This window comes from Quercus lobata, chromosome 3 (genome assembly GCF_001633185.2).
Source record: "Quercus lobata isolate SW786 chromosome 3, ValleyOak3.0 Primary Assembly, whole genome shotgun sequence".
NCBI lineage: Eukaryota > Viridiplantae > Streptophyta > Magnoliopsida > Fagales > Fagaceae > Quercus > Quercus lobata.
Genome location: NC_044906.1, coordinates 19,547,106 through 19,571,750, shown reverse-complemented (window position 1 = coordinate 19,571,750; position 24,645 = coordinate 19,547,106). Strand labels below are relative to the sequence as shown.

Here is a 24,645-nt window from a genome sequence, read left to right as displayed (position 1 = left end):
AGAGTAACGGAGAGAGCTAGGTTGAACTGAGAGAGAGGAGAGAGTTTTAGTGAAATTCAAAAATGGGAAGCTGAAATGAAATCTTGAGTGAGCACACGGATTGCCAGCGTGTACTGGTGAGGTGTGAAAAGAAGACTCATTGGATTAAATGGATGGCTTGGATTTGAGGTATTGCACACTAGGTATTGAATTGATTCTTGTAGTACACATTATGATACTTGAATGAATCACATCCAACATTGACTTCAACAGGTCAGACTTTACCACACACACCCAGTAGAAATGATTCCTTTCACATCCATAACATCTTCTTTATTGGGCATTGCAGCATTGACAACTTCAATCTTGAGAGTGACATTTGATTTTTTTTTTTTTTTTTGGGGGTGCGCGTGGATGTGCATAGTGTTGAAACACAAATTGAGATTGAATGAATTAAAAAAAAAAAAAAATTTAAAGTATTAAAGTTAAAGTTCAAAAATAAGATTGTAAAAATCAATGTGAGATGAATTAGTAGTATTGCACCCGGTGCAATACTAATTGGATCCAAATCCTTAAAACACAACTCCCTCTTGAGCTATTGATCTTTCTCTCCATTTTTGCCTCTTTTTAAAATTCATTCCAAAAAATATTGCAAAGTGAGAACGGTGTAGTGTGATATATGATGAAGAACTTGAAGTATTTTAGAAGATTAATGAGACTAATGGCATTCTAATTCATTTAGGTTATATAATCTTGTCCCAAATAAGTGTGTCACATACAAAATTAGTGCAATGCACCTTGTGAGAGCAGAATTTCCACAAATTTCTGATTCCATTGGGGGTTTGGCTTAGCTCAAGTATTTTTTTTTTAATTGGAAATGTTCTTTTATTTTAAATATACAATAACAAATGATAGTGGATTCAAATCTTCACATTTTATTTCGTTAATGGGTGATATGACAATTTTTTATTAAAACAAATGGAGATTTTTTTTTTTTTTTAAAAGTACTGGAGATAAGCCAAATCTATTTTATGGAGTCTAAAATATTAATACAGCTTAATTGGTGTTTAATACATTTAGACGCCCATCATATTTTCTTAGGCTTTTGCACTTAAATCCAACAATAATTGGGACGTGACAAGCAAGAAATCTCTAATATACTGTTTTTAATGCGAGAGAAAGCATTTTTAATTCCACAGTCACTAATTTTTTATTAAGCATTTTTAAACAATTGACAAAAATGCAAGCAATATAAGACATGATTTCAATTCCTAAGCTAAAAACCAAAAAAACAGAAAACAGAATCAAAAAATAGAGATAAAAGAAAACAGAGTTTATTAAAAATAATAGATATAAAAGAAAACCCTATCGAGTGTCTGAAACAAGCCCAAATCGGCAAGGATAATTTTCATTACAACCACCACCTCCGATGGTGGCTTCTTCTCTCCTTCGACCAAACTCTCTTTCTTTCTCTCTCAATCTCATATCCCTCCATAAATCAAACCTGAAAAAGCATCAAACCCTAACCCGATTCTCTCTAAACCCTAACTCTTACTTTCTCTGATCTGGGTCTGAAAAGGCATTAATTTCTCACTTAAACACCTGATTTTCTCCAAACCCCAACCCTTACTCTCTCTCTGATCTGGGTCAAAAAGGGTGCGAGTGTTTGGGGGTCAGGATCTCAGATGGCGCCATTTTTTCTTTGTTTTTGGTCATCCATCTGAGTTGGATATTCGGGAAACGGTGTCGACGGGGTTTAGGGAGAGGCAGAGAGCAAGCGTGGATGTTGAGAGAGTGGTGGAGGCTCAGTCGGGGTTGAGAGAGTGGAGCGTTAGGGAGAGTAACGGAGAGAGCTGGGTTGAAGTGAGAGAGAGGAGAGAGTTTTAGTGAAATTCAAAAATGGGAAGCTGAAATGAAATCTTGAGTGAGCACACGGATTGCTAGCGTGTACTGGTGAGGTGTAAAAATAAGACTCATTGGATTAAATGGATGGCTGGGATTTGAGGTATTGCACGCTAGGTATTGAATTGTTTCTTGTTGTTCACATTATGTTACTTGAATCAATCATATCCAACATTGACTTCAACAGGTCAGACTTTACCACACACACCCAGTAGAAATGATTCCTTTCACATCCATAACATCTTCTTTATTGGGCATTGCAGCATTGACAACTTCAATCTTGAGAGTGACATTTGATTTTTTTTTTTTTTTTTTTTTTTTTTTTTGGGGTTCACGTGGATGTGCATAGTGTTGAAACACAAATTGAGATTGAATGAATTTAAAAAAAAAAAATTAAAATATTTAAGTTAAAGTTTAAAAATAAGATTGTAAAAATCAATGTGAGATGAATTAGTAGTATTGCACCCGATGCAATACTAACTGGATCCAAATCCTTAAAACACAACTCCTTCTTGAGCTATTGATCTTTCTCTCCATTTTTGCCTCTTTTTAAAATTCATTCTGAAAAATATTGCAAAGTGAGAACGGTACGATGAAGAACTTGAAGTATTTTAGAAGATTAATGAGACTAATGGCATTCTAATTCATTTAGGCTAAATAATCTTGTCCCAAATAAGTGTGTCACATACAAAATTAGTGCAATGCACCTTGTGAGCACAGAATTTCCACAAATTTCTGATTCCATTGGGGGTTTGACTTAGCTCAAGTATTTTTTAATTGAAAATGTTCTTTTATTTTAAATATACAATAACAAATGATAGTAAATTTAAATCTTCACATTTTATTTCGTTAATGGGTGATATGACAATTTTTTATTAAAACAAAAGGAGATTTTTTTTTTTTTTTAAAGTATTGGAGATAAGCCAAATCTATTTTATGGAGTCCAAAATATTAATACAGCTTAATTGGTGTTTAATACATTTAGACGCCCATCATATTTTCTTAGGCTTTTGCACTTAAATCCAACAATAATTGGGAGGTGACAAGCAAGAAATCTCTATTTTGCCATTCTTTGATTCTTGCATATAGCCTTTTGGTTATGTTATTTTATTTTTTAATTTATGAAAGTCTTTTTGGCTTCTTTCAAAAGCTCCTATCTACTTCCATTAAACTTCCACTTCTACAAAAATAACTATGTAATTCTTTTTATTAGTAATTTACACACACACAATCAGTGAGTCTTAAAACTACAATTTATATTCAAATTTTAACCAGCCATGAATAACAGGGATTTGGGGAATCCTAGTACCAATATTTGCTTCTCAATAATAATGAAATAACTGTAAAGAAATAGATATTCAAGAAGAAATTCATACTTAATAAAGCAGCCTTGTAGATCATATGACAATGTCTATTCAACCACCAAGCTTAGTGCCACAAGAGTGACAGATTGAATTCCTAATGAACCCATAGAAACAGTGCACAATTTACAGTATTTACTAACATAATTTATTTGAACTTCTTAGTGAAGTCATAGATGTGAGAACCGATTTCCTTTGCTCTTTCTTGGTTGATGAAGTGACCCACCCCTTCCATTACAACAGCTTCCTCCAAAAATGGCACATCTTTCTTGAAATCACCATTGTGTATGTATTCCTTTGTCCCTAGGGTGGTGTACACCATGTCCAAATCCCCCACTATGAACTTCACAGGTACCTTCACTTGCACTCCGGTCCATTTTTCTGTGACCTCCCAGTTTCTGCAATAATCAGAAACTAATTCTCAAACGTTTGTTTTATGAATACCAAAGTACTGGGACATTTAATGTTAAGGAAGGCCAAGATTTAAGTTTCATGCCTTTATTTTATGCGAACCCAAGATTTTGGTTCTTTTGTTGATTAAAAACATGCCAGGTGGGCGTCTTGGAAGAGGATCATCTCCATCTGAAATGAATCAATCTCATGTTTCATATTAAATATTACAAATCTAAGATATAGTCATTTTAAAAAACATGACTCTATACACAGTTAGATTTAAGAATTAAAACCTTAAACGTGAAATGGGCACCTAGAATTTGTTACATATCAAGTCTTAGGCATAAGAAATGTTTTGAAATTTAGATGTTGAAACATTTTCATTGAAGTTTGTAACATACTGGTCAATTGCTCGATAGTAGTTCAATCCTCTAGTGAAGCCTTTCTGGTCAAATTTTGTGACATAATAAGTAAGCTCTTTTTCTGAAAGCCAAGAGGGCAAGGAAATTGAAGCATTGGTACGGATTCCAAATGCATTTCCTTTAGGGAAGCAGGGTGGACCTGGTTTTCGAATTGATAAAATGGTCTTGAGTACATTTGTTGTACCTATTTCAGCAATCACAACTTCAATTTCTCCTGGTGCCTGCAACACATATGGAAATATCAAAGTAAAATTGGGTGGCGATATAAGTTATTAGTTACCAAGTTTTGGTTTTAAATTTTCAGAGTTTAAGATTAGCCTTTTATAACTTGGAATGTAACGTGTACTAAAGTCTAAGCCTAAAAATCTTGAGCAAGAATCATAACAAAGCAAATAATGTGACTTAGAGAGCCTTTGCTCAAATCAAACAAGCATGCTTACCTAACTGTTTCAGCTGTTTCATAGAAACTAGGCACCAAAGAGGTAAATGGGATTAAACAAATAAGATTTTATACTAACATGATCATTTAAGCATACAAGAAGCCAAATCTGGTTATGTTAGCTAAACAAGAACCTGAAATCTGCATATATAGTAGTCATCTCCAATGAAACCTCGCATTCTATCCATTGGCTTCATCTGTGGATTCCTTGGCGTGAATCAAACACTAAGGCACACAAATGCCTTCACTCTTTTAGGCTTAAATAGGCACAAGTACCAACCTATGATGGCTCCCCAATCATGTGCCACAAGAAACAATTGCTCCACACCCAGAGATTCTATGAGAGCAACAAGGTCATTGACAATGTGATCGCATGTGTAGCTGGTGATGGAAGTTGGTGCTTCAGTGTCACCGAAGCCCCGAAGATCTGGTGCTACAACATGGTATCCAAGTAAGCTCAAAGCATGAATTTGGTGGCCCCAGGAGTACCAAAGATCAGGGAAGCCATGAAGGAATAGTACTACCGGGCCTTGTCCTTTTCTGCTATGTGCATTTTGATGCCATTAACACTCACAATCCTATGATCTATCCCCTCTTCCATGCTTGTCTCACTGTGTAAAAACTCTTTTTTTCTCTTTGCTCTTTCTCATGAGCTTAAGGGCATTCTCATTAAGGCTCCTATATGCTAAAAATCTTATTTTTTAACAGCTTAACCCCAAAACATACCCTCCATCAAAACTGTTATGTTGTATAAAATTTATAATCTTGCTACAGTGCACTCCCATTTTTGAGAGTGCACTGTAGCTGTATTGTAAAATAAAAAATTGTTTTTTATTCACCAACGGCTCTCTCATTTCTCATTTTCTTTCCTTTCTCACTTCTCATCTCTGTTCTCTCTTCTCTCTCTACTATTAGTCACTCAATCTCTCTACTATGTCTGCAACGTCGGTAGCTCATCGCCGATCTCTCTACTCTTTGGCCGCTGCCTCCGATTTGCTCTCCCACTCACCCTCACTGGTTCAGATCTATGATTATCTCTCTCTCACACCTTGGGTTCCGATTTGTAGGTTGTGAGTTTGTACAGGGGTTCCGATTTTGGCATATTTTGGTAGGTTTGTAATTTGGTTTTGGGTGGTGGGTTTGTGATTTGGTTTTGGATGGGTATAATTTGTGGTGGGTCAGTGGTGGTGGGCTTGCTGGTGGCGGTGATGGTGAAGGTTTTTTTTTTTTTTTTTTTTTGTGCTGGTGGTTTTGAGTGGATGTGGTGGTTGTGGGTGGACGTGGATGTGGAGGTTTCTTTCTACTCTGTTTTTTTCTTTTCTTTTTTTGTTAGTGGTGGTTGTGGTGTGGGTGGTGGGTTTTTGGTGGGTGGTTGGTAATGTGGTGCCGACGGTGCTATGAGAAAGAAAGACACAAAGGAGAGAGAAGAAAATAAAAAATTATTTAAAAATAATAAAGAAACATTATTTGAATGAAATGGTAAAAAAAAAAAAAAAATAGAAGTTTTAATATAGGTTGTATTGTAAAATGATGTGTTATATCTTATAAAAATAGGTTTTAAAAGGATAAATACTAAATTTTTTACAACTCCCGATAAGAATGCTCTAACTGCTTAAGCTTCTTGGGGTGGAAGTAGCTAGCTAGTAGCTAGTGGATTTAAAGAGAGGTGTTATGACAAGTACAAGAGTTAATGCAGAGAACAAATAAGTTGAGTCTCCAATTAAATAACTTTGCTATTGCTTTTGGGAAGGGCAAGCTTTGCTCTTCAAGGCAAAGGACTGTCGGGGAATAACACAATAACATAACATAAATGCTGGAGCACATGTGAGAAAGTATGTCCAAGAAAGTATGTCCATATCAGGATTACATGTAATCATACATGATAGCATTTTTTAAACTTTAAACTCACGTACATTCATTCACAAAAAAAAAAAACTTTGAAGCCATAATTAAGTCTATGCCAATTCTGTGAAGACATTATTAAAACCTTCTATAGCTTATAGCTAATGGGATGGGCCAGAATACAATGAGGACTCAATGTGTGACTTTTCCCATTTCAGTTTTAAACTATGGTGATATTCATAAAATTAGAAATTTCAACCATGGGATTTGTTCCTCTTAATAACTCTGCTATTGACACAAATTTCACACTCTTTAATTTTTATTTTTGCAATTTGTTGTTCCTCTAGTCAACTCTACTATTGATACAAAATTTTACTCTCTTTAATTTTTACTTTTGCAATTTGTTTTTGGCAAGTTGTAATTGGTTGACAATTATTTTTGCATAAGCCTACCATTAAAGGCATATTTAGTATACTAATATACTAAATATGCCGTATACTGAATATGACTTTAGTAGCTATTATATTATAATGTCTGTTACAATTTACTAAATATTTACCACCATTCACAATTTATCACTTTAACAAATTATGAAAATAAAAAAAAGTTGTTATTAAGCCTATTCTTAATTTATATGTGCAATTCTGGTTATCTTATCCCTATTTCTAAGGGGTAGAACCCATCAATTTTTCCCCCACCTATATTTCTATTTAGGAAGGAAAGTAAAATCAAGCCCCTTCATTATTAATAATGGTCATGACCATGGAACCAATAATTTATAGGTTAATATTGAATCCAAACAAGTACCGAATCTTCTATTAGATGATTAAATGAAATAGAGAAGAACATTCTTATACAACAAGACTTAATCCCGATCAAATAATAATTACTTATGGCAACTAAAAATAAAGGAAAGATGGAAAAGTTTTGCTAGAAACTTGGGAGTGGATGACTCCAAGTATAAACTCCTCGTAATAACCACTATAAGGTCAAAGGGACTGGTTGAACAGTGTGGTTGTGTGGTCATATGTAATTCAATCCTGCATTAAAATATTTCATTTACTTTTTATAGATCAACTTTCAAAATAGGTAGTTGAACTTAGAACCAATCACATTCCAAGTCTTCTCTATATAACCATAGTCCAATACCTACAAGTTTCTCAAAAACACAAAAAAGAAGAAGCCCAATAGCTAGATTCACCACACCTATTCAAAAACATGACATTTATCTGAAAAGAAAACGTTATGGTGTAAACATGAATCCCATTTCAAGCGTCGTCTTTGTGCTTCTTTTGACTGTCTTTCCAACCCAAATTCTCTGCCAGACCGCCTTGATTGAAGAAGCTTGTGGTTACACCATTTACAAGGTTCTGTGCCTAGAAACTCTTGTACCGGACTCTGAGGCCCATTCAGCTAAAGATCTCAAGACTTTAGCCAAAGTTTCATTAAAACATACAGAGAATCAAGCTACCGATATAGATAACAAAATCATCCAACTAATAAATTCAGCAACGGGGGATGTGAAGCCAGTCCTAAGCAATTGCTCTGATAAATATTTAACTGTAGTTGAGAAAATTAAGGCCGCGGAAACTTCCTTTGCATATGGCGGCGTTGGTGGTGCTAAAACCTGGCTGAAAGATGCCACGAGCAATAGAAACATGTGTGATGAAGGTTTCAAGGGTAAACCCTTCAAGTCTCCAATATCTGACTTGACTACCAAACTTGGCCAGATGCAAAACAATGCGGAATCCATTATCGCTCACATCTAAGCCTTGATTCCACGTTGACATGAATAAAATTTCCAACAATCAAGTTGGTGCTCATCTATATCCGTGTTGCCCAATTTTTTGTTACCAAAAAAATTAAATAGAAGTCCCATATTCTATAAAGTATCAATAACATCTACTAGTTTGTACTAGCTAATGGTTTATAATTAATACAATTCAATACATCTTATTATTATCTTATTTCATTTTTTTTCTTTTTCATAGGCTCATAGCACAAGCAACGCATGCTTCATAATTAATGCCCTAACACAACCAATATTAGTTGCAACAGAATGCCTGTTATTTCTTAGGTCTAATGCACCGTACCTCTAGCTTAGACATTATAGATTTGAAAAAACACAAAAAGGAGAATTTAATGCAGTCTCAATTGAAAAAAAAAAAAAAAAAAACAGCCCGAAAGGTTGTTGCACTTGTGACTAGCCACTAGTAACAATTATATGAAGGAATTGATTCTTGTAGTTAACATTATGATACTTGAATGAATCACATCCAACATTGACTTCAACAGGTCAGACTTTACCACACACACCCAGAAGAAATGATTCCTTTCACATCCATAACATCTTCTTTATTGGGCATTGCAGCGTTGACAATTTCCAATCTTGAGAGTGACATTTGTTTTTTTTTTTTTTTTTGGGTGTGCGTGGATGTGCATAGTGTTGAAACACAAATTGAGATTGAATGAATTTAAAAAAAAAAAAATTTAAAACTAAGATTGTAAAAATTAATGTGAGATGAATTAGTAGTATTGCACCCGGTGCAATACTATCTGATCCAAATCCTTGAAACACAACTCCTTCTTGAGCTATTGATCATTCTCTCCATTTTTGCCTCTTCTTAAAATTCATTCGGAAAAATATTGCAATGTGAGAATGGTGTAGTGTGATTTATGATGAAGAACTTGAAGTATTTTAGAAGATTAATGAGGCGGATGGTATTTTAATCCATTTAGGTTATATAATCTTGTCCCAAATAAGTGTGTCACATACAAAATTAGTATAATGCACCTTGTGAGCGCAGAATTTCCACAAATTTCTGATTCCACTGGGGGTTTGGCTTAGCTCAAAAGTATTTTTTTAATTGAACATGTTCTTTTATTTTAAATATACAAAAAGAAATGATAGTGGGTTTAAATCTTCACATTTTATTTCGTTAATGGGAGATATGACAATTTTTTATTAAAACAAAAGGAGATTTTTTTAAAAAAAAAAGTATTGGAGATAAGCCAAATCTATTTTATGGAGTCTAAAATATTAATCTAGCTTAATTGGTGTTTAATACATTTAGACGCCCATCATATTTTCTTAGGCTTTTGCACTTAAATCCAACAATAATTGGGAGGTGACAAGCAAGAAATCTCTATTTTGCCATTCTTTGATTCTTGCATATAGCCTTTTGGTTATGTTATTTTATTTTTTAATTGATGAAAGTCTTTTTGGCTTCTTTCAAAAGCTCCTATCTACTTCCATTAAACTTCCACTTCTACAAAAATAACTATGTAATTCTTTTTATTAGTAATTACACACACACACACTCAGTGAGTCTTAAAACTACAATTTAAATTCAAATTTTAACCAGCCATGAATAACTGGGATTTGGGGAATCCTTGTACCAATATTTGCTTCTCAATAATAATGAAATAACTGTAAAGAAATAGATATTCAAGAAGAAATTCATACTTAATAAAGCAGCCTTGTAGATCATATGACAATGTCTATTCAACCACCAAGCTTAGTGCCACAAGAGTGACAGATTGAATTCCTAATGAACCCATAGAAACAGTGCACAATTTACAGTATTTACTAACAGAATTTAATTGAACTTCTTAATGAAGTCATAGATGTGAGAACCGATTTCCTTTGCTCTTTCTTGGTTGATTAAGTGACCCACCCCTTCCATTACAACAGCTTCCTCCAAAAATGGCACATCTTTCTTGAAATCACCATTGTGTATGTATTCCTTTGTCCCCAGGGTGGTGTACACCATGTCCAAATCCCCCACTATGAACTTCACAGGTACCTTCACTTGCACTTCGGTCCATTTTTCTGTGACCTCCCAGTTTCTGAAATAATCAGAAACTAATTCTCAAACGTTTGTTTTATGAATACCAAAGTACTGGGACATTTAATGTTAAGGAAGGCCAAGATTTAAGTTTCATGCTTATATTTTATGTGAACCCAAGATTTTGGTTCTTTTGTTGATTAAAAACGTGCCAGGTGAGCGTCTTGGAAGAGGATCATCTCCATCTCAAATGAATCAATCTCATGTTTCATATTAAATATTACAAATCTAAGATATAGTCATTTTAAAAGACATGACTCTATACACAGTTAGATTTAAGAATTAAAACCCTAAACGTGAAATGGGCACCTAGAATTTGTTACATATCAAGTCTTAGGCATAAGAAATGTTTTGACATTTAGATGTTGAAACATTTTCATTGAAGTTTGTAACATACTGGTCAATTGCTCGATAGTAGTTCAATCCTCCAGTGAAGCCTTTCTGGTCAAATTTTGTGACATAATAAGTAAGCTCTTCTTCTGAAAGCCAAGAGGGCAAGGAAATTGAAGCATTGGAACGGATTCCAAATGCGTTTCCTTTAGGGAAGCAGGGTGGACCTGGTTTTCGAATTGATAAAATGGTCTTGAGTACATTTGCTGTACCTATTTCAGCAATCACAGCTTCAATTTCTCTTGGTGCCTGCAACACATATGGAAATATCAAAGTAAAATTGGGTGGCGATATAAGTTATTAGTTACCAAGTTTTGGTTTTCAATTTCCAGAGTTCGAGATTAGCCTCTTATAACTTGGAATGTAATGTGTACTAAAGTCTAAGCCTAAAAATCTTGAGCAAGAATCATAACAAAGCAAATAATGTGACTTAGAGAGCCTTTGCTCAAATCAAACAAGCATGCTTACCTAACTATTTCAACTGTTTCATAGAAACTAGGCACCAAAGAGGTAAATGGGATTAAACAAATAAGATTTTATACTAAAACATGATCATTTAAGCATACAAGAAGCCAAATCTGGTTATGTTAGCTAAACAAGAACCTGAAATCTGCATATATAGTAGTCATCTCCAAAGAAACCTCGCATTCTATCCATTGGCTTCATCTGTGGATTCCTTGGCGTGAATCGACACTAAGGCACACAAATGCCTTCACTCTTTCAGGCTTAAACAGGCACAAGTACCAACCTATGATGGCTCCCCAATCATGTGCCACAAGAAACAATTGCTCCACACCCAGAGATTCTATGAGAGCAACAAGGTCATTAACAATGTGATCGCATGTGTAGCTAGTGATGGAAGTTGGTGCTTCATTGTCACCAAAGCCTCGGAGATCTGGTGTTACAGCATGGTATCCAAGTAAGCTCAAAGCATGAATTTGGTGGCCCTAGGAGTACCAAAGCTCAGGGAAGCCATGGAGGAATAGTACCACTGGGCCTCGTCCTTTTTCTGCTATGTGCATTTTGATGCCATTAACACTCACAATCCTATGATCTATCCCCTCTTCCATGCTTGTCTCACTGTGTAAAAACTCTTTTTTTCTCTTTGCTCTTTCTCATGAGCTTATGAGCATTCTCATTAAGGCTCCTATATGCTAAAAATCTTATTTTTTAATAGCTTAACCCCAAAACATACCCTCCATCAAAACTGTTATGTTGTATGAAATTTATAATCTTGCTACAGTGCACTCCCATTTTTGATAGCGCACTGTAGCTGTATTGTAAAATAAAAAATTGTTTTTTATTCACCAACGACTCTCTCAGTTCTCATTTTCTTTACTTTCTCACTTCTCATCTCTGTTCTCTGTTCTCTCTTCTCTCTCCGTGGTTCATGGTCTGTTGTGCTCGTTGCCAATCTCTACTCATCACCAATCTCTCTACTATTAGTCACTCGATCTCTCTACTTCGTCTGCAACGTTGGTAGCTCATCGCCGATCTCTCTACTCTTTAGCCACTGCCTCCGATTTTCTCTCCCACTCACCCTCACTGGTTCAGATCTATGATTATCTCTCTCTCACACCCTGGGTTCCGATTTGTAGGTTGTGGGTTTGTACAGGGGTTCCGATTTTGGCATATTTTGGTAGGTTTGTGATTTGGTTTTGGGTGGTGGGTTTGTGATTTGGTTTTGGATGGGTATGATTTGTGGTGGGTCGGTGGTGGTGGGTTTGCTTGTGGTGGCGATGGTGAAGGTTTTTTTTTTTTTTTTTTTTTTTTTTTTGGTTTTGTGGTTTTGAGTGATGTGGTGGTTGTGGGTGGACGTGGATGTGGAGGTTTCTTTCTACTTTTTTTTTTTTTTCTTTTTTTGTTAGTGGTGGTTGTGGTATGGGTGGTGGGTTTTTGGTGGGTGGTTGGTAATGTGGTGCCAGCAGTGCTGTGAGAAAGAAAGAGAAAAGGAGAGAGAAGAAAATAAAAAATTATTCAAAAATAATAAAGAAACATTATTTGAATGAAATGGTAAAAAAAAAAAAAAGTTTTAATATAGGTTGTATTGTAAAATGATGTGTTATATCTTATAAAAATAGGTTTTAAAAGGATAAATACTAAATTTTTTACAAGTCTTGATAAGAATGCTCTAACTGCTTAAGCTTCTTGGGGTGGTGGAAGTAGCTAGCTAGTAGCTAGTGGATTTAAAGAGAGGTGTTATGACAAGTACAAGAGTTAATGTAGAGCACAACTGAGTTGAGTCTCCTATCAAATAACTTTGCTATTGCTTTTGGGAAGGGCTAGCTTCGCTTTTCAAGGCAAAGGACTTTCGGGGAAGAACACAATAACATAACATAAATGCTGGAGCACATGTGAGACTGGTTTAACAATGAACTTCTCCAAGAAAGTATGTCCATATCAGGATTACATGTAATCATACATGATAGCGTTTTTTAAACTTTAAACTCGCATACATTCATTCACCAAAAAAAAACTTTGAAGGCATAATTAAGTCTATGCCAATTCTGTGAAGACATTATTAAAACCTTCTATAGCTTATAGCTAATGGGATGGGCCAAAATACAATGATGACTCAATGTGTGACTTTTCCCATTTCAGTTTTAAACTATGGTGATATTCATAAAATTAGAAATTTCAACCATGGGATTTGTTCCTCTTAATAACTCTGCTATTGTCACAAATTTCACACTCTTTAATTTTTATTTTTGCAATTTGTTGTTCCTCTAGTCAACTCTACTATTGACACAAAATTTTACTCTCTTTAATTTTTACTTTTGCAATTTGTTTTTGGCAAGTTGTAATTGGTTGACAATTATTTTTACATAAGCCTACCATTAAAGGCATATTTAGTATACTAATATACTAAATATGCCGTATACTAAATATGCCTTTAATAGCTATTATATTACAATGTCTGTTACAGTTTACTTAATATTTACCACCATTCACAATTTATCACTTTAACAAATTATGAAAAAAAAAAAAAAGTTGTTATTAAACCTATTCTTAATTTATTTGTGCAATTCTGGTTATCTTATCCCTATTTCTAAGGGGTAGAACCCATCAATTTTCCCCCCACCTATATTTCTATTTAGGAAGGAAAGTAAAATCAAGCCCCTTCATTATTAATAATGGTCATGACCATGGAACCAATAATTTATAGGTTGATATTGAATCCAAACAAGTACCGAATCTTCTATTAGATGATTAAATGAAATAGAGAAGAACATTCTTATACAACAAGACTTAATCCCGATCAAATAATAATTACTTATGTCAACTAAAAATAAAGGAAAGATGGAAAAGTTTTGCTAGAAACTTGGGAGTGGATGACTCCAAGTATAAACTCCTCGTAATAACCACTGTAAGGTCAAAGGGACTGGTTGAACAGCGTGGTTGTGTGGTCATATGTAATTCAATCCTGCACTAAAATATTTCATTTACTTTTTATAGATCAACTTTCAAAATAGGTAGTTGAACTTAGAATCGATCACATCCCAAGTCTTCTCTATATAACCATAGTCCAATACCTACAAGTTTCTCAAAAACACAAAAAAGAAGAAGCCCAATAGCTAGATTGATCACACCAATTCAAAAACATAACATTTATCTGAAAAGAAAACGTTATGGTGTAAACATGAATCCCATCTCAAGCCTCGTCTTTGTGCTTCTTTTGACTGTCTTTCCAACCCAAATTCTCTGCCAGACCGCCTTGATTGAAGAAGCTTGTGGTTACACCATTTACAAGGTTCTGTGCCTAGAAACTCTTGTACCGGACTCTGAGGCCCATTCAGCTAAAGATCTCAAGACTTTAGCCAAAGTTTCATTAAAACATACAGAGTATGAAGCTAACTTTGTAGATTCCAATATCGAAGGACTTGAAGAGTCATCAGGGCCAGGGCCCGTGAGGCATGCCCTAGTCTTTTGCACTAAAAAATATGTCACTGTAATTGCGAAAATTCAGGCCGCGGAAACTTCCTTCGCACAGGGCAACATTACTGCTACAAAAGCCCAGCTGACAGACGCCACGATCAATAGACAATTGTGTGACAAAGGTTTCGAGGGTAAACGCTACAAGTCTCCAATATCTGACTGGACTACCAAACTTAGCCAGATGCAAAACAATGCGGAATCCATTATCGCTCACATCTAAGCCTTGATTCCATGTTGACATGAATAAAATTTCCAGCAATCAAGTTGGTGCTCATCTATATCTGTGTTGCCCAATTTTTTGTTACCAAATAAATTAAATAGAAGTCCCATATTCTATAAAGTATCAATAACATCTACTAGTTTGTACTAGCTAATGGTTTATAATTAATACAATTCAATAAATCTTATTATTATCTTATTTCATGTTTTTATTTTTCATAGGCTCATAGCATAGGCAACGCATGCTTCATAATTATGGCCCTAACACAACCAATATTAGCTACAATAGAATGCCTGTTATTTCTTAGGTCTAATGCAACGTACCTCTAGCTTAGACATTATAGAAATGAAAAAACACAAAAAGGACAATTTAATGCAGTCTCAATTAAAAAAAAAAAAAGAGCCCGAATGGTTGTTGCACTTGTGACTAGCCACTAGTAACAATTATATGAAGGAATTGATTCTTGTATTTGAGATTATGATACTTGAATGAATCACATCCAACATTGACTTCAACAGGTCAGACTTTACCACACACACCCAGTAGAAATGAATCCTTTCACATCCATAACATCTTCTTTATTAGGCATTGCAGCATTGACAACTTCAATCTTGAGAGTGACATTTGAATTTTTTTTTTTTTTTTTTTTTGGGTGCGCGTGGATGTGCATATTGTTGAAACACAAATTGAGATTGGATGAATTAAAAAAAAAAAATTTTAAGTATTAAAGTTAAAGTTTAAAAGTAAGATGGTAAAAATTAATGTGAGATGAATCAGTAGTATTGCACTGGAATCAGTAGTATTGCACCCACTGCAATACTTATTGGATCCAAATCCTTGAAACACAAATCCTTCTTGAGCTATTGATCTTTCTCTCCATTTTTGCCTCTTTTTAAAATTCATTCCGAAAAATATTGCAATGTGAGAACGGTGTCATGCGGTATAAGATGAAGAACTTGAAGTATTTTAGAAGATTAATGAGTGTGGCATTCTAATTCATTTAGGTTATTTAATCTTGTCCCAAATAAGTGTGTCAAATACAAAACGAGTGCAATGCACCTTGTGAGCGCAGAATTTTCACAAATTTCTAATTCCATGGGGGGTTTGGGTTAGCTTAAGTATTTTTTTAATTGAACATGTTCTTTTATTTTAAGTATACAATAACAAATGATAGTGAATTTAAATCTTCACATTTTACTTAGTTAATGAGTGATATGACAGTTTTTTTATTAAAACAAAAAGAGATTTTTTTTTTTTTTTAAGTACTGGGGATAAGTCAAACCTATTTTATGGAGTCTAAAATATTAATACGGCTTAATTGGTATTTAATACATTTAGACGCCCATCATATTTACTTAGGCTTTTGCACTTAAATCCAACAATAATTGGGACATGACGAGCAAGAAATCTCTATTTTGCCATTCTTTGCTTCTTGCATAGCCTTTTGGTTATGTTATTTTATTTTTTAATTTATGAAAGTCTTTTTGGCTTCTTTCAAAAGCTCCTATCTACTTCCATTAAACTTCCACTTCTACAAAAATAACTATATAATTCTTTTTACTAGTAATTTACACACACACACTCAGTGAGTCTTAAAACAACAATTTGAATTCAAATTTTAACCTGCCATGAATAATTGGGATTTGGGGAATCCATGTACCAATATGTGCTTCTCAATAATAATGAAATAACTGTAAAGAAATAGATATTCAAGTAGAAATTCATACTTAATAAAGCAGCCTTGTAGATCATATGACAAGGTCTATTCAACCACCAAGCTTAGTGCCACAAGAGGTGACAGATTGAATTCCTAATGAACCCATAGAAACAGTGCACAATTTACAGTATTTACTAACAGAATTTATTTGAACTTCTTAATGAAGTCATAGATGTGAGAACTGATTTCCTCTGCTCTTTCTTGGTTGATGAAGTGACCCACCCCTTCCATCACAGCAGCTTCCTCCAAAAATGGCACATCTTTCTTGAAATCACCATTGTGTATGTATTCCTTTGTCCCCAGGGTGGTGTACACCATGTCCAAATCCCCCACTATGAACTTCACAGGTACCTTCACTTGCACTCCAGTCCATTTTTATGTGACGTCCTAGTTTCTGCAATAATCGGAAACTAATTCTCAAACGTTTGTTTTATGAATACCAAAGTATTGGGATATTTAATGTTAAGGAAGGCCAAGATTTAAGTTTCATGCTTATATTTTATGTGAACCCAAGATTTTGGTTCTTTTGTTGATTAAAAACGTGACGGGTGAGCGTCTTGGAAGAGGATCATCTCCATCTGAAATGAATCAATCTCATGTTTCATATTAAATATTACAAATCTAAGATATAGTCATTTTAAAAAAACATGACTCTATACACAGTAAGATTTAAGAATTAAAACCTTAAACGTGAAATGGGCACCTAGAATTTGTTACATATCAGGTCTTAAGCATAAGAAATGTTTTGACATTTAGATTTTGAAATATTTTCATTGAAGTTTGTAACATACTGGTCAATTGCTCGGTAGTAGTTCAATCCTCCAGTGAAGCCTTTCTGGTCAAATTTTGTGACATAATAAGTAAGCTCTTCTTCTGAAAGCCAAGAGGGCAAGGAAATTGAAGCATTGGTATGGATTCCATATGCATTTCCTTTAGGGAAGTAGGGTGGACCTGGTTTTCGAATTGATAAAATGGTCTTGAGTACATTTGTTGTACCTATTTCAGCAATCTCAGCTTCAATTTCTCCTAGTGCCTGCAACACATATGGAAATATCAAAGTAAAATTGGGTGGCGATATAAGATATTAGTTAACAACTTTTGGTTTTCAATTTTCAGAGTCCAAGATTGGCCTCTTATAACTTGGAATGTAACGTGTACTAAAGTCTAAGCCTAAAAATCTTGAGCAAGAATCATAACAAAGCAAATAATGTGACTTAGAGAGCCTTTGCTCAAATCAAACAATCTTGCTTGCCTAACTTTTTCAACTGTTTCATAGAAACTAGGCACCAAAGAGGTAAATGGGATTAAACAAATAAGATTTTATACTAAAACATGATCATTTAAGCATACAAGAAGCCAAATCTGGTTATGTTAGCTAAACAAGAACCTGAAATCTGCATATATAGTAGTCATCTATGGACTCCTTGGCGTGAATGGAACATTAAGGCACACAAATGCCTTCACTCTTTCAGGCTTAAACAAGCACAAGTACCAACCCATGATGGCTCCCCAATCATGTGCCACAAGAAACACTTGGTCCACACCCAGAGAGTCAATGAGAGCAACAAGGTCATTGACAATGTGATCGCAGGTGTAGTTGGTGATGGAAGTTGGTGCTTCAGTGTCACCGATGCCCCAGAGATCTGGTGCTACAGCATGGTATCCAAGTGAGCTCAAAGCATGAATCTGGTGGCGCCAGGAGTACCAAAGCTCAGGGAAGCCATGGAGGAATAGTACTACTAGGCCTTGTCCTTTTTCTGCTATGTGCATTTTGATGCCATTGACACTCACAATCCTATGATCTATCCCCTCCATGCCTATCTCTCTTTGTCTAAGAAGTAAAAACTCCTTTTTTTCTCTTGCTCTTTCTCATGAGCTTAAGCTTCATAGGGTGGTGAAAGTAGCTAGCTAGTGGATTTAAAGAGAGGTGTTATGAACAGTACAGTAGTTAATGCAGGGCACAGAAAAGTTGAGTCTCTAATTAAATAACTTGGTACTGCTTTTGGGAAGGGCTAGCGTGGATTTTCAACGCAAAGGACTGTCCGGGAAGAACACAGTAACAGAACATTAATGTTGGAGCTCATGTCAAGATTACATGTAATCATACATGATAGCATTTGTTTACCAAAAAATACATGATAGCATTTTATAAATAAAACTTTGAAAGCGTAAGTCTATGCCAATTTTGTGAAGATATTATTAAAACCATCTATAGCTTATAGCTAATGGGATGGGCCAGAATACAATGATGACTCAATGTGGGTCTTTTCCTGTTTCAGTTTTAAACTATGGTGCTATTCATAAAATTAGAAATTTCAACCATGGGATTTGTTCCTCTTAAAAACCCTGCTATTGAAATGAATTTCACTCTCTTTAGTTTCAGTTTTAAACTATGGTGCTATTCATAAAATTAGAAATTTCAACCATGGGATTTGTTCCTCTTAAAAACCCTGCTATTGAAATGAATTTCACTCTCTTTAATTTTTATTTTTGCAATTTGTTGTTCCTCTTATCAACTCTGCTATTGACACAAAATTTCACTCTCTTTAATTTTTATTTTTGCAACATGTTGGTGGCAAGTTGTTAGTGGTTGACAATTATTTTTACATGAGCCTACTATTAAAGGCATGTTTAGTACACTAAATAAGAATTACGACAAAAATTGTAATATTTATTATTGAGAATAAAATGTGTTGTAATAGAATAATTAAACCTATTCATAAGTTTGGTTGTGAGTTGTAACATTAGAATATAACTAAGGTTTATTGTATGAAATATTTTACTCATACAATTTTTTTTAAATAATATATTTTTAAAAAAATTGAGAGAGAAATGAGTTATTTTTTAATGATTTTTTATTTTTATTATTGTTACTTGTATATGAAAAGTTCGTTTATTTGAATATATATTAATTTTAGAGATTATTGCACTTACTAAAAAAAGCTATTACAATTTTTTTAATGGGGAATAGTTATTCCTCATTTTGAAAAATAGCTATTCATAAGGAATTATTATTCTATGTAGTGTAAAAATAACTAACTAAAAAATAGCTAAACCATATGAATAGCCATCATATTACAATGTCTATTACAGTCTATCAAATATGTACTAACACTACTTATATTGTCCATCATTCACAATTAGTTACTTTAGCAAATTATGAAAAAAGTTGTCATTAAACCTATTCTTAATTTTTATGTGCAATTCTGGTTATCTTATCCCTATTTCTAATGGGTAGAACCCATCAATTTTCCCCCACCTATATTTCTATTTGGGAAGGAAAGTAAAATCAAGCCCCTTCATTCTTAACAATGGTCATGACTATGGAACCAATACTTTATAGATTAATATTGGATCCAAACAAGTACCCAAGCTTCTATTAGGAAAATAGATAATTAAATGAAATAGAGAAAAACATTCTTATACAACAAGACTTAACCCAGGGCCGGGCCTATCTAGCACATCCTTTTGACCAAAAAACAAAATTTCTGTTATATTCGGATAAACATTGGTGGCACAATTTTTTTTTTTTTTTTGGTCTAAACAAAATTAGTTGTCCCAAAAATAACATCATTATCCTTTAGACAGACTAAAATTCAACAAGATAAACTACAAATCCGGTCTAAGAAATTAATCACAAAACAATCACAAATAAAAAACCTCAAATCCCTAAAATTTTTACCATTTCTCTTTCTCATTCTTGCTCAGCTTCTTTCTCTCAGCTCTTGCTCTCTGCCTATCTCATTCTTTCTCTCCACTGTTGCTAGTTGCCTGGCTCAAGCTTCGTCCAATCTAAATCATTTGATCACATCTAATCTAAAAACTCTAAACTGATTGAGGAGTGAGGACTGCCTTTTTTTTTTTTTTTTTTTTTTTTCTCACTACTGCGTTTTGATTCTATAGATGGATGAGTTTTGACTTTTGAGGTATAAGGCTTGGATTTGTCTACTTTTTATTTGTTAAGACTAGACTTGTTTATATTGAGTTATGGTTGGACATTTGGGCCTTCAAGGGTTTTTTTTTTTTTGGTTGTTGTTGTAGGTGTAATAGGATTTGTTTTGTGTTTTTTGTGGGTGGGTCTTATTAATAAGACTTGTGTGGCCATCTTGGCATCTTCTTGGCTGGGTTGGGTTTGTACTTTTGTTATGGCTATACTTAGTTTTTTTTTTCTTTAATTTTAATCTTGTGTGTATATATATATATATTAGTTATTGGTAATATAATGAAAAAAATATTTATTTATGCAGGTTGAGATTGCTAAAAACTTGTTATTGTTCAATGAAACTACAACAATATTTTTTATATAAATCAGGTGCTATTTCTCATTTGCTCTATACTTGAAAGTTATTGTTTATTTTAATCTTTATAAATATATTGTTTGATTAGAAATGTTTACTAGAAAATATGCATTTGGATATGAAAAACTTAAAAAAAAAAAAAGATAAAAAGAAGAAAAACTAATTGAGTCTCAAAAAGGATCAATGGATAAATTTGTTATTAGTAATAAACAAAATATAACACAAAATTTAGATGAAAATATTACTAATTAGCAAGAAATTCACCAAAAAATAAATTTTAAATGAAATATATCATAATATAAAGATTTTAAATAAATATTAATTTAATTAATACATAAGTATAAAAAATGCCCAATTTAAGTTCTCGCCTTAGGTTCCAAAATTTCTAGGGCCAGCCCTTACTTAACCCCGAATAGATAATAATTACTTATGTCAATTAAAAATAAAGGTAAGATGGAAAAGTTTTGCTAGAAACTTGGGAGTGGATGGTTCTAAATACAAACTCTATATTTAGCCAACTCATAATAACCACTGTAAGATCAAAGGGACCAGTTAAACAGTGTGGTTGTGTGGTCATACATAATTCATTCCTGCACTAAAATATTCCATTTTCTTTTTATGGATCATCTTTCAAGATAGGTAATTGAACTTAGAACCAATCACATCCCAACTCTTCTCTATATAACCATAGTCCAATAGCTACAAGTTTCTCGAAAACACCCAAAAAAGAAAAAGAAAAGTCCAAAAGCTAGATTGACCACACTTATTTAAAAACATAAAATTTATCTGAAAAGAAAACATTATAGTGAAAACATGAATCCCATTTCAAGCCTCGTCTTTGTGCTTCTTTTGGCTGTCTTTCCAACCCAAATTTTTTGCCAGAACTTGATTGATCGAGCTTGTGGTTACACTTCGTACAAGTCACTATGCCTAAGCACTCTTCAATCGAACTCTGAGGCCAAATCAGCAAAAGATCTCCTGACTATAGCCAAAGTTGCACTAAAACATACAGGGAAGAAAGCTGGCGAAATAAATGCTGAAATCACCAAACTGCAAGGTTCAGCAAAGGACGAGGGCTTGAAGCAAGCCCTAACCGATTGTGCTGAGAACTATGGAGATGCAATTGATCAAATTCAGGACTCGACCGTTGCCTTGGGAAATAAGAAATATAATGATGTTAATACATGGGTTTCAGCTGCCATGAACGATGCAGACTCGTGTGAGCAAGGTTTCCAGGATCAGTCCATCAAGTCTCCAATGTCTGCTTCGAATACCAAATTTACCCAGCTAAGCAGCAATGTGTTAGCCATGACCAATCAGCTCTAAGCCTTGATTCCATGTTGACATGAGTAAAATTTCCAATAATCAAGTTGGTGCTCATTTATCTCCATGTGGCCCTAGTTTTTAGTTACCAAAAAAATTGAATAAATATTCCATATTCTATGAAGTATCAATGACGCATCTACTATAGTTTGTACTAGCTAATGGTTTATAATTGATACAATTCAATACATCTTATTATTATCTTATTTCATGTTTTTTTTTTTTTTTCATAGGCTCATAGCACAAGCAATGCATGCTTCTTAAGGCCCTAACACAACCAATTTTAGCTGCAATAGAATGCATGTTAATTCTTAGGTCTAATGCAACGTACCTCTAGCTTAGACATTATAGAATTGAGGAAAAAAAAAAAAAAAAAAGAGACTTTAATTCAGACTCTCAATAAAAGAAAGGAGCCCAAAAGATTGGTGCACTGGTGACTAGCCACCAGTAACAATTATATAAAGGAATTGATTCTTGTGGTTGACATTATGATAGGCATACAGATTACAGATTCGATTTTGGTCTTTAGCCAATGCATTGAAATTAATGACTCTGCTCTCTTCTCTCTCATTAATTGGTTATAGTTGTCATAGTAATTGTCTTCAACCACCTTGAATGAATGGTATGAAAATAAGCTTAAGCCAGAATGATATGGATCTGATTTGCGGTCTAAAACCTTTACTTCTTCACTTTTTTCTTTTTTCTTTTTTTCATTTATACCAAAATATTTGAAATTGTATTATATGCTGATTAGGTAATTGCTCTTACAATTAGGTCAACGTATTAATAGATTTCTTTATGGTTTTGACAAGATTCCATCTTAGATCTTTTATTTAATATAAGAGCAATTTACCAATTGCACTAATTTAAACCCACACTATGCATGATCCACTTTAATTGTGAGGACAGTGGTACCAAGTATAAGCTACAAAATCATGCGAATCCTGTTTTTTTTTTTCGTTTTTTTTTCTTTGCTTTGGAAAGGATGGACACAGAACATTGTTTCCCATTGATGGGTAATGCTAACTAACTACCACCTCTCAGGTAATAAATTCATAGGACGGCAAAAATTTAAAAGGGTAAATGACATGGTCCCTAATCTTTTAAATGCGTCAATTTGGTCCTCAACTTTTTGATATTGTGTTAAAATAGTCCTTGCTGTTAAGTATTAAATAGAAAATGTTGAGATTGCTAACAATGATATTAAAATATTAATCTAAGTTACCACATGAGATGCCATGCGGCCTTAATTTAAAAAGAAAAAAAAAATCAAAAACAAAAACAAAAATTCAGCCAAATTGAATTCATTTGAGCTAATCAAATATATTAATTAGCAAAACTGGTAGATCTGAAAAATCAAATTGAACAACAACAAAACACGACATAACCTAACCGAAGTCCCTACCCTAGGAACGTTGAGGAGAATAAGAGAAAGGACATGAGGGAGAGAGATCAAACTGTGTAGGACATGGGGATCATTGGAGTTCCTCGGATCTGGACGTTCTAGATTTTTCTCAAAGGGTGATGTGGCAAGAAACCGTTGCTGTCTCGTTGGGTACCTTCACAACAAGAGTTCTTCAAAACAAATGCGTGGCGGTGCAATAATGGACAAGCTATTGCTTTGAAGAACTCTTGTGTGGGTATAACAGCTCGTCTCTAATGTGGGTATTGTGATTGAAATGCTATTGTGGTACTTGAAGTGATTATTTATGGGTACGTGAACTGCTGCTGCTGTACTTGAAGGAATGGTGATTATTTGTGATCGCACATAAGGTGTTTGTGGAAAGTTCCAACACAGGGCTCATACAACTGCTTAACTCCAGTAACAAAGTTCAAGTATAGATAAGCTATATGCTAGATGAGTTTCAATGGACGCTGCATTCAAATTTATTTTTCATTTATTCTGAGAACTCATTGAAGCCTTTAGGTGGGATTTAGTAGTTTATTTTGGATCTTCCATTAGCTGCAAAATATGATAGGCAAATTAAATGAAAAGAGCTTACAGAGGAAGCACTACAAAAAAACTCGGTTACAGGTTAGACTTTGAGCTGCGTTTATGAAAAATGCGGCTATAGGCCTAAATAGCCGTGGTTAAAAAACATGGCTATAGGTCAAACCTTTAGCCACAATTACAAAAACGCAGCTATAGGGCTATTGCTGCGCTTGTTTAGGCTGCGTTTTTGAAACGTAGTTATAGACCGCTTTTTTTGGTAGTGAAGCTGCAAAAAAAAAAAAAAAAAAAAATCCAATTGAAGAGTTCCATTAGCTCCAAAGATGTTAAGATTAAATTTGAAGAATTTTTCTTTTGCTCAAATTTTAAATCCTAAATATGTTTGTGATTTTAACTTTCGTAAAGTTTTTTCTTTATATATATATATATATTTATAAAATCCCATGTGGCAACTTGAGTGACATAAAAATTATATTTTAATTCCACCATTAAGTATGTCATAATTTTCCATTAAACATTTAACGGTAAAGATTATTTTGACACAATATTAAAAAGTTAAAAACCAAATTGACATATTTAAAATGTCAGTGACCAAATTGACAAATAGCTTAAACGATAGGAACC

The 24,645-nt window shown here is 33.9% G+C and overlaps 3 protein-coding genes and 3 pseudogenes across 3 annotated transcripts; 3 read left to right on the top strand and 3 right to left on the bottom strand.

The window, feature by feature from the left end:
* Nucleotides 1–3,390: 3,390 nt before the first annotated feature.
* On the bottom strand, nt 3,391–5,097 carry LOC115980497 (annotated as a pseudogene).
* Nucleotides 5,098–7,594: 2,497 nt separating this feature from the next.
* LOC115980496 lies at nt 7,595–8,107 on the top strand. Its single transcript, XM_031102735.1, has one exon. The coding sequence runs from the start codon at nt 7,595–7,597 to the stop codon at nt 8,105–8,107; it is 513 nt and encodes a 170-aa protein (XP_030958595.1).
* Nucleotides 8,108–9,937: 1,830 nt separating this feature from the next.
* LOC115979481 lies at nt 9,938–11,646 on the bottom strand (annotated as a pseudogene).
* Nucleotides 11,647–14,216: 2,570 nt separating this feature from the next.
* On the top strand, nt 14,217–14,732 carry LOC115980495. The gene has a single exon (XM_031102734.1). The coding sequence runs from the start codon at nt 14,217–14,219 to the stop codon at nt 14,730–14,732; it is 516 nt and encodes a 171-aa protein (XP_030958594.1).
* Nucleotides 14,733–16,420: 1,688 nt separating this feature from the next.
* LOC115979482 lies at nt 16,421–18,355 on the bottom strand (annotated as a pseudogene).
* Nucleotides 18,356–21,474: 3,119 nt separating this feature from the next.
* On the top strand, nt 21,475–22,251 carry LOC115978883 (pectinesterase inhibitor 3-like). The gene has a single exon (XM_031100769.1). The coding sequence runs from the start codon at nt 21,561–21,563 to the stop codon at nt 22,071–22,073; it is 513 nt and encodes a 170-aa protein (XP_030956629.1). The 5' UTR covers nt 21,475–21,560; the 3' UTR covers nt 22,074–22,251.
* The last annotated feature ends 2,394 nt before the right edge of the window (nt 22,252–24,645 follow it).

Excerpts from the sequence above, each read along its gene's own strand:
- LOC115980496 (XM_031102735.1), top strand. The coding sequence starts at position 7,595 with ATGAATCCCATTTCAAGCGTCGTCTTTGTGCTTCTTTTGACTGTCTTT.
- LOC115980495 (XM_031102734.1), top strand. The coding sequence starts at position 14,217 with ATGAATCCCATCTCAAGCCTCGTCTTTGTGCTTCTTTTGACTGTCTTT.
- LOC115978883 (XM_031100769.1), top strand. The coding sequence starts at position 21,561 with ATGAATCCCATTTCAAGCCTCGTCTTTGTGCTTCTTTTGGCTGTCTTT.